This window comes from Drosophila sechellia, chromosome 3L, assembly GCF_004382195.2.
Source record: "Drosophila sechellia strain sech25 chromosome 3L, ASM438219v1, whole genome shotgun sequence".
NCBI classification, from domain to species: Eukaryota; Metazoa; Arthropoda; class Insecta; order Diptera; family Drosophilidae; genus Drosophila; species Drosophila sechellia.
The window spans coordinates 13,736,306-13,748,006 of record NC_045951.1 but is presented as its reverse complement, the minus strand read 5'-3'; the positions used below and the strand labels follow the sequence as shown (position 1 = coordinate 13,748,006).

The following is an 11,701-nucleotide window of genomic DNA, read 5'->3' as shown; positions in this document are numbered from 1 at the left end:
TTTTCAAATGAATATAGAAAAACTGCAAGGGTATATAAGCTTGGGATTGCCAAAGTTTGCTTGATATTTTGTTTTGTTTTCATAAAAAACACACTGAACTTGGTTATCTCTGCGTTTGATTATGAGCGGTACTTGGTAGAAAGTGAGCATTATTTTTAAAACGTGAAAGTAAATATAAGTAATCGGAAAGGCATTTATCTTAAATCACCTTTAATCTATATTGTATCCATATTTCATTGAACATTTTTAAAACGGACTAAATAAACTATAATAGATACAGTAAAACAAATTCGATTTTATTGGTTCAACAAGAAACACTATGAAATAAATGAAGCCCAAAGACCCAGAACAAAACATTGTAGACATACAAAGATAAATGTGAACTTTGTAAAACTAAAGAATGAGATTGCTAAGTGCAAGTTAAATCTTTGTGATTAAGCCAAAATCGCGCAGTTCTTGTAGCATTGGATATCTGATTTATTATTTATTAAATACACCAATTAAAACAATGCGAAGATAAGAGCTTAACTTTCGTGGTATTTTGAAAAACTTGTTGTGATGTTTCTGCTTCTGCGATCTTTTCTTTGGCACTTTCTGGGATAAGATGATGGTTGGCGATGCTTCGATGGGATCTGATTGACTCGTTGGAATTCTTTTTGGTCTCCTTATACTACGGACTAATTAAACTTATAGGTGTACTGATATCTAAGCGGGGACGTTTCCCGGAATGTTTCGGTGTCGGAGCCATCGTCCTCATCCCCCGATGAGGGCGGCGTCTCCAGCATGGGCATCGAAAGGTCCAGATAGGCATCGTTCGGGTTGCTACTAGCCTGCTGCAGGATCCCATCAAAACTCTCCACCAGCTCCGCGAACGTGGGTCGTGCACAGGACTCAAAGTGCCAGCACTGTCGCATTACCACGTAGATGTTCAGGGAGCACTTCGCCGGTTTCTCCATGCGCTGACCCGTAATCAGGTAGCTGTAGAGCTCCTCGGCGGACAGTATGTGCGGGTATGGTTGATCCCCATAGGTCATGATCTCCCACAGCAGAACACCATAGCTCCAGACGTCGCTCTGTGAGTCGTACTTCTTCTCCTGCAGCGACTCGGGCGCCATCCACTTAATGGGCAACCGTCCATTTGTATTTTTCCGGTAGTACTCCGTATCTTGGATATCCCTCGCCAGCCCAAAATCGGCGATCTTCATAACGTATCCATCGCTTACAAGGACATTACGGGCAGCCAAATCGCGATGAATGCACTGAAAAAGTAAGAATAATAAGTATCTTTGAAGAGCATACATAGTTCTGGGATGATTTTAAAAGCCAGACATTCTTGGATGGACTTACCCGTCTTGAAGCAAGGTACTCCATTCCTCGAGCGATTTGAAATGCGAACTTGGTGAGCTCCTTTTCGCCAAGATGTTGAGTCGAAATCAATGGCTTATCATCTAGATAACCATCACTGTCGCTCCGTCGCTGTGGAGCACCCGGTCGATTCTGCTTGAGGAAGTCCTTGAGGTTTCCGTGTGGAGCGTACTCCACGATCACCCACAGAGGACCTCCCTGGCTGCAGCAGCCCAGCAGATTGATGATGTTTATGTGCTTGCCAATGATTTTCATTACCTCCATTTCACGCACCAAACTGGCCATGTCCGTATCCGTGTGCTCCTCCTTGACCATCTTGACGGCCACGATGGTTTCGGCCAGTTGTGGACTCCTGGGGAGACCCTCCGCTTCCGCCATCACTACGCGTCCAAAGGCGCCCTCACCCAAAATGGAGCCCAAGCTAAGCTGCTGCCTCGGAATCTCCCAGTTTGAGTCCAGCGGGAACTCATACTCATTGAAGCCCTGGGCGGGATCAGTACCGCCTGTTCCCGTTGTGGAAACGGTTGTTCTCTGCTTCTCGATCCTTATCACTGGCATCTGAAGATCGCCGGAGCTGCAGCCACTTCCTTCTTCTCCACCCGGTCGGTATATGATCACCTTTTTAGTCCACTGATGAACCGTTTCGATGCGGAGCTTCAGGAGCTTCTCCCTCCTTAGCCGACGCAGCATGAACGTTATGAAAGCACTGCCCAAAAGGAACAAAGCCACTATAGTAACAGCGGCCAAGGTGAATCCGAGGGGATGGGCGTGCAGCAGAGCGTAGATCTCCAAAGGTGGCAGAGGACTCACTACCCTAAGGTAAACACTGGAGTTGCTGCTTCCCAGGCCACTTGAGGCCAAACAGGTGTACCAGCCCTCCTGGTCAAAGGTCACATTTCGAAGCGTTAAAACTACGGAGTCGTTCGTCACGGTGAAGTTGAGGTTCTGGATTTCCACAGACGTAAGGCCGTCCAAGGAGGCATTCTTGAGGACAACCCTTTTCCAGCTGACTGTAGGATGCAGATCAGAGTAGACGGTGCACTTCATCACCAAGCTGCCATTGACTTTCACCGTCTGATTTTGCGGCACCACGATTATTGGTGCGGATCTCGTGCGATCGTTTATTTGGACACTGAAGTCAAACTGGATGCAGCCCCACGCATTGCACACCTTACAGTTGTATAATCCAGAATCCTCGCTGGTGGCCTCCACGAAGCGCAGTGTCCAGTTCTTTTGAACATAGACGCCAAGTTGACGGTTTAGAGGCTTCTTGTCCTTCGTCCAGGTGATGTTCGCTTTGCCGTACACTGGACAGGCTAGATTGACAGTATTTCCCGATAATGAGTGCTGCAATCGTTTCAGTTCTTTTCTGAACATAGGTGGACCAACGCTGCCTGATGCGTCCGCCGCTGGATTCTCCACGTCCTCATCGGTGTCCTCTCCGGTGGATGCAGTGGGTATTGGGCTGGGCACGGTGGTAGTAGTGGTTATGCGAACCGTGGTAGTGTCTGAAGGACTGTAAAGATCTACATAGGAGGCGGCCACAGTGCGTCCAACCTGGTTCTCGACTATGCATATGTACCATCCGCCATCCTCCATCAGCACATTTCCAAGTCGAAGTACTTGCGGTTCATCCATTCGGGTAATCAATCGGGTAACATCCACCGGTAGCTGGGACTGCTCTCTTAAACGCGTCAAGAGGTCATCGATGTTGTCCGCATTCCCCTTATGTAGCCACGTGATCTTCGGCTCCAGGGCAGAGTCCTCCAGGAGGCATTCAATGCCCACATTGTCCCCGAGGGGAATGCTGGCATTGCGAGGATATCCGGGTTTTAGAATGGGCACCGTGTGCTTTCTGCTTATCACCTCCAATTGGGTTGGATTACTCCTTTGGCAGTCCTGTTCCACGCACAGCTCACAGTGATAGCTTCCAGCATCCTCCGGCTGCAGTTGCCCCACTGTTAATGACCACCTTTTTAGCTTAATGCGCCCACGTCCACCAATGACTTGAGTATCATTGTGCAGCCAGGATATATTAACACCCTTTGCATCCGGATCCATGGGACTGCAGTTTAACTGAAACAGGCCACCTGCAGTACGTTGTACGGTTTTGGGTAGGGGTTGCAGCAACTTCAGGGAGCGACTCTCATTCAGGGGCTGGAAAAAGAGATCTGACTCCGGGATGGCTGGTGCATCTTCCAACTTGACAAAGCTGGCGATATCATTGCCAACTGGTTCCTTATGGCCAATAACCAGGGAAATATTGTACCATCTGTTCTGACTATCCAGGCAGCCGTAGTTCCCAGAATTTCCGGACTGTGCTCGTTCAAGTCGCAGAAGCGTAGCCCTCAGTTGAAACTTATCCTCATAGAACCATTTGGACATGGGTCGGACGCACTGCAGCGTGATGTCCATGTCGGAGAGCAGGTGGCGCTGGCGGGGACTGCTTTCCACAGTAACATCGATGTAGCAACGATGATGGCCATAATCGCAACCCAGGTCTGCAGCGGCAGAGACGATCGCAATGATCATCAGCAGCGTGATCGGCACTTTTGCCATGGTTCAAGTGGATTCTCTTGAGTTCAACAGCCACCGAGATCTCGTATCTGGATGGGCACGATCGTGTACATATGGATTACAGTTGCGTTCAAAATAATATCACTTCCTGTGGGTATCTTCATTCGAGTTCCTCGATTTCAAATCGAGCGTTCTCCAGCTAAAGAAAAGGATTAAATATATGAATTAAGTTATGGTAAAAACTTTGGAATTTAGTTTAATTAATGCAATGTGTATATCTTATTTTTCTAATTTAACTAGAAGAAGTGATTAATATAAATATTATTAGCTATTCGCTACTGGAATACTGGAATCCACTATTCTTTTGACCGCAGCTGTATAAGTGGATCAATAAATATTGCCAAATCTCCGCTTCGCTTTTTGCCCCTCCCTTAGTTCCCGATCTGTGTCATTTTATTAATTTATTATTATTGTTTAATATTTTATTGCCAACACGGCACACAGCCAAGTCAAGTCTGTCCGCACCAATATGCAAAAATCTAAAGGAGAAGCAGCTGAAACAAACGAAGACTGTGTGCCCTGCCTCCGTAATGAGCTCGAAGACGTGGTCGAAGCCACCGAATTGCCGGACACACTCGTCGCCACCCACTACCGAAGGGGATCTCCATTATAACTTGTCTATATGCGACGTTCGCCAAATGCTTTTGTTGCTCCTCGATTTCCATTCAACAAAATGCCGAACAGTTAGAAAATCACTTAGCTATTTGTTGAAATCAGTTGCTACAGTGGTGTCACACTTTTCAGTTATTTCCAAGTACTGAACTTGCACTTACTAAGCAAACAGACAAGGTGCTAGAGAATTGCAACAGCAAATCGAGAAATACCCAAATGATTCGGCAAAATCAGAAATAGCAACTAATTAACATTCAAATTCTCTGTGCAATATGAGCTCAGCATTTTAATCAATAAAAAGGTATATTTATATTAAAGTTATATTTTACACTGCTCGAAAATCTAATAGCAGATAATTATTTCAAAATTAAATTTTAGTAAAATCACAAAAAGCGTATAGAATAGCAGTTATTCCATCTACTTGGGTTCGCCAAATGTTTGCCAAATAAAAATAAACCATTTTTAGTTCAATGATTAATGACGATATGGTAAATTCCCAAACTTGTTGTGTGCAAATGCAAGCTTTGTAGAAAATGTAAAGTTTTAAACAATGTTTAGAAAAATATTGATCATATTGGGGACAACGCATAGTTCGATTTCATAAAATTAAAATATTTTTAGCTTTTATAAAGCCCACTGTGCTGTTTAATGAAAAGTATTTTATTGCTTGTAAGGCTTGCGACAACCGTTGCGATTGTCATTGTTGTTGTTAATATGGTGCTAGTGCTGCCAGTAATTGTTGTTATTGTTTTAGCCGATATTGCCGCTAGCCGTTTGACTTCAGGCCCGATTTATGTATGTATGCACACGCGTCGCAGGTTTTAATTTATTCAATTCCTTTTTTTCTCATTTGTTGCCAAATACGAGTCGATCGCTGTATTTGAAGTATGTATTATTGCTTTTCTTATTTAATTTTTTTCTCAGTCCGTCATTCATTCAATATTATTCGATTTGATTTTAAGCCACAAGCGCACATGGCCAAAACCGTTTAGCTCACACCTTTTTATCTTGTGAATTATTATCGAGGGGATAAATCTAATGCATGAACGATTTGATTTTTCAACTTGGTCAATCTATCTATTTCGAGAATAGAATAAGTTCTTTATTTGGAACCCTGGGTATTAACTCCGTATTTATTTTCTTTTGGCAAACATTGACCTACTGTAAAAGGAATGTTTGGATCAAGCGATAAATTATTCATTCATACAATTGACATCACTTTAATTTTATTTTCTTATTTATTTCATTGGCGTTTATTTAATTATGTATGAATCAGTTTTATCTCGTTTCTTTGTCTCACTTAAAATTTTATTTTTAACATTTGGTTACTTTGCAGACTTTTTGTTTTTATTTATCTGTTGTTTATGATCTTCTGGCTGCACAGGATTTGTATTTATTTTACTGCTGGAACAACTCACTCTTAAATTATTTTCTGCTTTATTTTGGCTTCACTGCTGCATGTCAGTTCGCAGTGGGAATACAATTCTTTTCTGCCATGCCACAACCCCAAAAATCTTTGACCAAAAAAACACGTTCTTTGTCTTTTATTTTCGAGGAGCCGGGGAAGGCAAATAAGATTGCAAAAAACATTGTCACTATGTTTATTCGGCTGTCAATCGCGGTTGGGGCTTGGATAAAAATCTTAAGACTCGGCAAGGGGGCAGCGGAAGGCGCCTTGCATTTCCGCTTCGTTGCCAACTTTTATTTCCCTTTACCAGGCATAAATGAAAAGAAATATGTGTTGGGTCGGGGGTGGGGGCCCACTTCCGTTGCACTAACCGTAATCCGTAAAGTTTGTGGAAGGAATCGAGCGGAGCCAACCGATTGGCTTGAATGTGCGCAAACAACTGAAAGTAACAATCGAAACGGAAGAAACTTTTACTGGTACGATACGAACGATCTGAACGTGCCGATCGAACCGAACCGATCCAATACGATCCGATACGAAACGAGTGGGTATCGTGGGTATCTCTGTGGTTCCGTGCGGTAATGTTTGCTAGGATCCTGCACACAGGGTCTTCGGTCTTCGTATGGGCTATGCCTACCTGATCGAGGTGGTCTCCCTCCCGCATGTTGCAATTGTTTTCGCTGGTAGTTTTCCTGAGCGGTTTCCTTTCTTTTTATTGCTGGGTTGCTGCTGCTGCTTCTGCTAGGTTCTTGTTGGTTTTATTCTAAGCATGTTTGCGGTGGCTTCGACTCGTTGAAATTCTTTATTATCTGGCCTTCGGTTTCCCTCTCCCTGTTTGTTTGCTTGGCGGCTTAATTTATGCAAAAGAAAATGTGTCCATTGTCTTAGTGGTGTGCAGTACGTGCGCATGCGCGGTAATCGCATATCAATAAGGAAATATCCGTTACGTGACTGATATCCAAAAATCTCAGTTGCTGCATGTGGCATGGCAGCAGCTAGCTAGCTCCCGCATAGGCCAAAATCCTGATCCAGATGCCGGGCACGTAATCTACCCAAAAATAGTTAAATGCATTTTCGATGCACTTGTTAGGGGCTATGGGAACAAATGCGAAACAGTTGGAAAATACGGTAGGGATGGGCTTACTATCATCCAAACTAGCTAGCAAGAACTTGGTATAGCTAAACACAATTTCCGGTGAATTAATAACCAACTCACCTGATGTCTTCATTTGGTCGGTGCCTCCCTAACAGCACCCATGTTTACCGAGGTCAGCATGCGCAAGATATTGCTTCTTAAATTTGAACATCTCTTTCTGCTTTTTTATATGTACATTATAATTCTTTCAATTTAACTTTCCGGAGAGGTATATGGTTTTATACGAACTAAACATTAAAAGAAATTCGGTTTTTATTTTTCAACAAGAACAATTAAGAAGTATGTACTAACTAAGACTTGCGTCTTCCAACAAAATATTCCAAATATACAAGTATGCAAAATACAATTTAAAATAATAATAATGCTAAGCTTATAAGTCTTTGTCTTTAAGCCAAGGTCGCACGCTTGGCTACAAACTCCCTAGAAGTCTTCTCCTTGTTCGTAAAGCGAGCATACCTACCAAGAGATAATTAAAAAGGTAAGATACAGAAGAACAAAGAAGACATTGCTACGTACGTTTTGTGATATTTGGCCACATCGGAGGCGCTAAGCGAAGGACGAGTGGTTTGGAACGACTCAATCAGGTGCTTCTGCTTCAATGAGATTTTCTTTGGCAGTTTCTGGGAAAGCAATAAGAAACAAATGTTATTTTATACTGTCGCCAGAAGAGCGTAAGAACTACGTGACTAATCCTTGTTGCCGGAAGTAGCATAGATTTCACTTTTGATTTATAGGACAAACACGTAAAAAAGTCTTTACATTTAAGATACATTTTAAATCAGGATGAGATAAATTAAAAAATTAAAGAAAAGAATTCCCAACTCACCTCGTGTCCGAATTGAGCTAGCGCCTCCTTAACCGCCGCCATGTTCGCCGAGGTCAGGATGCTTTGGATATCGGCGCCAGTGTAGTTTGGAGTTTTTCCCGCAAACCAATCGAAGTCCACGCACTCATCCAGGATTAGGGTTGAACTGAGTGCTTCAAATATACGTACTCTAGCCGGAGCATCCGGCAAAGGACACTCCACCAAGCGATCAATGCGACCGGATCGAAGGAGCGCAGGATCCAGCAGTTCAGGTCTGGAGGTAGCTGCTATCACGGTAACTCCCTGCAGTCCTTCAACGCCATCCAGCTCTGTGAGCAACTGATTTACCACTCGATCGGTGACCCCCGTGGAATCGTGACCACGCTTCGGCGCCAAGCTGTCGAACTCGTCGAAGAAAAGCACACATGGTCGGGCACTGCGGGCTCGATTGAACAGGTTTCGAACATTTTCCTCGCTTTGACCAATGTATTTGGCAAGCAACTCAGGACCCTTGACGGAAATGATGCGCAGGTTCCACGATGTGGCCAACTGAGAGACCAGATAGGTCTTACCTGTTCCTGGTGGCCCATATAGAAGTACTCCGGCCTGGTTGCGCAGTGGAGAGGCGTTAAAAATGGTTGGATACTGCAAGAAATTAATGATTTATTAAATTATAGAAAAACCATATATTTTGTGTAGAGCTCACCCTTGATGGCCACATAAGGACCTCCTCCAGAACTCCCACAACTGACTCCAGGCCAGGCAATTCCTCGACGCGCATTTCATTGGCTTCCGCATCATTGCCAGTCTTTTGATTGCTCTGAATGCCCTGCAGGCAGTACGAGTTTGTGTGCTCCAAGGACTCAATAAGCTGATCATTGGTCAGAAGAGGCTGGGTCTTGCCTGGAAATAAAATAATTTATCGTGATAAAATACAGTTGCTTATTAACATTACAAACTACTCACTTATGCGATAAGCATAAAATATTGCACGCTCCACGAACTGGACAAGATCACATTTCCGGTAGCCCTCCGTGAGGTTGGAGAACTTAACAAGATCCAAGTCCTTGGTCACATTGATATGGCTGCATAGCTCTCGAAGGATTATCTCTCGATCCGCTCGTTCCAAACTGGGCAGACGAGCAACAGTCTGGAAAACATGTCTTCCCCTTGGTGAGCTTAATCGCTTGTTGAGGGTCTGCAACTCGTTGACGGTGGCGATTACTGCAATAGCGTTGTTGGTGGTATACTGAACAATCAACTGATACACAGTGTCCGCCATGCGATTGTAGTACTCTCCATCCTGACTGGACTGCTCTCCAGCAGCGTGGGCCAGCACATCCAAGTTTTCTAGCACAACAATGGCGGGGGCATGCTGCAGGCAGCTGGTAAAAATGTTGCGAAGGTCTTTTTGGATGGACTCCGTCTTGCGACCTTTGCTTCGCGATCCGTGGAAGAACTCGAAGTAGCAATAATCCGGCTTGCGTGAAAGCTGGTCCAGAATGCGCTCCACAAGAACGGTTTTACCCGTTCCCGAGGCACCGGCGAGCAGGACATTGCACTGACGCATGACGGAATTGTCAGCACTGAGACACAGATTCATTCGCAACTCCTGAACTACCTGATCCACAATCTTATCGTACTCCGGTAACTGGATGAGATCCTGAACACTTAGTGGCGATGTCGGAGGCGTCTCCTCCTTAATAATTTCCCCAACCGGACGCACCAGATCTGCTGCGTAGATCTTGGACTCCTTCAGAAACTGCGCGTCCACCACGCAATAACGAAAGTGTTCTGGTAAAATTCCAACAGTAACCAGTAAATCGTCCTCCAGCCGTACCACCTCCTCCTGGTTGAAGAGCATCGGCTTGTGCTGAGTTCTCTCTATCACAAACCGCTTAAATGCATTCTCCATGATTTTGTAGTGCGTCTTCTTGTTGGCAAATAGCTCAATTTTTTCTACAAAGTTTACTACGGTAGTTTTAGGCTTTAGAACGACTCGTTCCAATTCCTTGATACCCAGCAACTTCATAAGATTGGCATTTAGTTCGATCGATGGATGAATGGTTTCTGGTAGATCGTCCTGAATATCGTCTTCTACTGTGCGCACTCTCACATAGTAATCCTTGTCGCCTGCGGTATGCATGCAATAGAATAGATCCAGGTCAAAGAACTCAGGTAGATGCTTTCCGTTCACAAAGACATCAGACTCCTGGGCCTGCTCCCGCCATAGACCTCGAATCACACGGAATTCGAAGCTGCGCGAGCTTTCGCGTCGCAGATCTTTCTTGAGACGCTCCATGCGATCCTGGCGCTTGTTACGCTGAATGGTATTTTTCACATTGGACACCGTGGAGGAATGGGTCAATGGCGTTGGCTTTTCAGTCAGCTCATCATTGACCTGGGCAGTGGTTTTACTCCTAGAAAGTTTCGCGTTCTCCTCTACAACACCATTTGAAGTTCCATTAGTCAGACCCTTGTACAGATTGGGCGCCACCACGAGTTCCGTATTATGATCTATTCTCCCGTAGTTCATGTGCGGCTTCAGACGATCTAACAAAATGGTTTCCAAATTAATATAAACGACATTTCATTGATGGCAAATATTTACCCACTGTCAGCGCCACTTGCATCGACTTATTAATCCAAACCATAAGTATCTGCGTTGAATTCACTATGCGAGTTTGTTCCAGCACACTGCCCGATATCTTTTCAGTGCTAAGTTCCTGTAAAAACGTGTGTTTTCATATTAATAAAAGCAAAAATAGGAATTAAGCCCCTAAAAGGGAAAATCTGATTAAAGGTTAATTAATTGTTTAATTTAATCCAATCAATTCAGCGGGTCAATGGCAATGCCGGCCAAGCAATGGCAGTATAAATAAAGACCAAGCGCACGCCCGCGTCAAATGCTAATCCGATATAAACGGACTTGTCTATTTTTAAGCTGACCGCTGATCGCTGGCCACGCCGCCAAGCAGGCGAAACAGTCACTCACAATGATCTCCCAGTCCTTGGACGAGACGGGGGTAACGTGGACGCTGCGCAGGTTGAGAACGTCAGCGATGAGCGCACACTTGACCAGATCATTCTCGTGCAGACCTACGGCAAGAAATGGTAAGTGGGTGCGGCTAGTGTACGAGGTACGGGGCAGATGGCCGGAGTCCAATATTACGGCACATTGGCAACCGATGCACATCCGGCCGTTAAGTAATGTCTTACCGATCTCCTTGGCCGCTCTGGCATTGATCCCAATCTCGGTGTCTTTGATGCCGCCGCCGCCCTTTTGTGGCGCCCAGGAGGCGTAGTGCGTCCGACCATTGTACTGCAAGCTCAGGCAGCCCGTGTCCTAATCAGAATGGTTTACCGGATTAATCTTTTGCGTATCTAATCTGAATGGAGGGAGCGTAGACCTTTGGACACTTACATAGGTCGAAACGACGCCGTAGTACTGATCCGGCAGCAGCACAAAGTTGCTCTTGATGGGCCGATAGACCACCTTAAAAGTGCGTTTGAACATTCTCGTCGTGGGCGTGTGCGAATTTAGTACGCTCCTTCCTGGTTTAAATCATTTTCGCACTAAACTTCTGCTCTCTGTGGAATTTACTTTTGCTTTATTAGAGATGGGAGCCCGCCCATCAGCTGAGCCGATACTTGCAACAGGTGAGACAGCTGATTAGAGATGGCCCTTTACAACTGTTCCCAACAGCAACCGTTACCATAACCATTTTTCAAATTTACATGAGAACAGTTTGCCGCTTTTAAAATATTTTTTTACTAA

The 11,701-nt window shown here is 44.7% G+C and overlaps 2 protein-coding genes across 3 annotated transcripts; both read right to left on the bottom strand.

The window, feature by feature from the left end:
* Window positions 1-275: 275 nt before the first annotated feature.
* LOC6605643 (fibroblast growth factor receptor homolog 2) lies at window positions 276-6,397 on the bottom strand. 2 transcript variants are annotated; one of them, XM_002030425.2, is made up of 3 exons: window positions 6,334-6,397; window positions 1,348-4,081; window positions 276-1,259 (listed from the first exon to the last, which is right to left on the bottom strand). In XM_002030425.2, the coding sequence occupies exons 2-3, from the start codon at window positions 3,922-3,924 to the stop codon at window positions 678-680; spliced, it is 3,159 nt and encodes a 1,052-aa protein (XP_002030461.1). In that variant the 5' UTR covers window positions 3,925-4,081; window positions 6,334-6,397; the 3' UTR covers window positions 276-677. The 2 variants fall into 2 exon arrangements, with proteins under 2 accessions (XP_002030461.1, XP_032574803.1); XM_032718912.1 differs by lacking the exon at window positions 6,334-6,397 and adding an exon at window positions 5,973-6,060.
* A 955-nt stretch (window positions 6,398-7,352) lies between these two features.
* On the bottom strand, window positions 7,353-11,540 carry LOC6605642 (peroxisome biogenesis protein 1). The gene is made up of 9 exons (XM_002030424.2): window positions 11,348-11,540; window positions 11,143-11,269; window positions 10,919-11,022; window positions 10,535-10,649; window positions 8,890-10,476; window positions 8,630-8,826; window positions 7,945-8,568; window positions 7,635-7,738; window positions 7,353-7,574 (listed from the first exon to the last, which is right to left on the bottom strand). The coding sequence occupies exons 1-9, from the start codon at window positions 11,438-11,440 to the stop codon at window positions 7,505-7,507; spliced, it is 3,021 nt and encodes a 1,006-aa protein (XP_002030460.1). The 5' UTR covers window positions 11,441-11,540; the 3' UTR covers window positions 7,353-7,504.
* Window positions 11,541-11,701: the final 161 nt, after the last annotated feature.

Excerpts from the sequence above, each read along its gene's own strand:
- LOC6605643 (XM_002030425.2), bottom strand. The coding sequence starts at position 3,924 with ATGGCAAAAGTGCCGATCACGCTGCTGATGATCATTGCGATCGTCTCT. Across the intron at positions 1,260-1,347 it reads AGTACCTTGCTTCAAGACGG|TGCATTCATCGCGATTTGGC; the intron begins GTAAGTCCATCC and ends TTACTTTTTCAG.
- LOC6605642 (XM_002030424.2), bottom strand. The coding sequence starts at position 11,440 with ATGTTCAAACGCACTTTTAAGGTGGTCTATCGGCCCATCAAGAGCAAC. Across the intron at positions 10,650-10,918 it reads CCAAGGACTGGGAGATCATT|GAACTTAGCACTGAAAAGAT; the intron begins GTGAGTGACTGT and ends ACGTTTTTACAG. Across the intron at positions 10,477-10,534 it reads GCAAGTGGCGCTGACAGTGG|ATCGTCTGAAGCCGCACATG; the intron begins GTAAATATTTGC and ends CCATTTTGTTAG.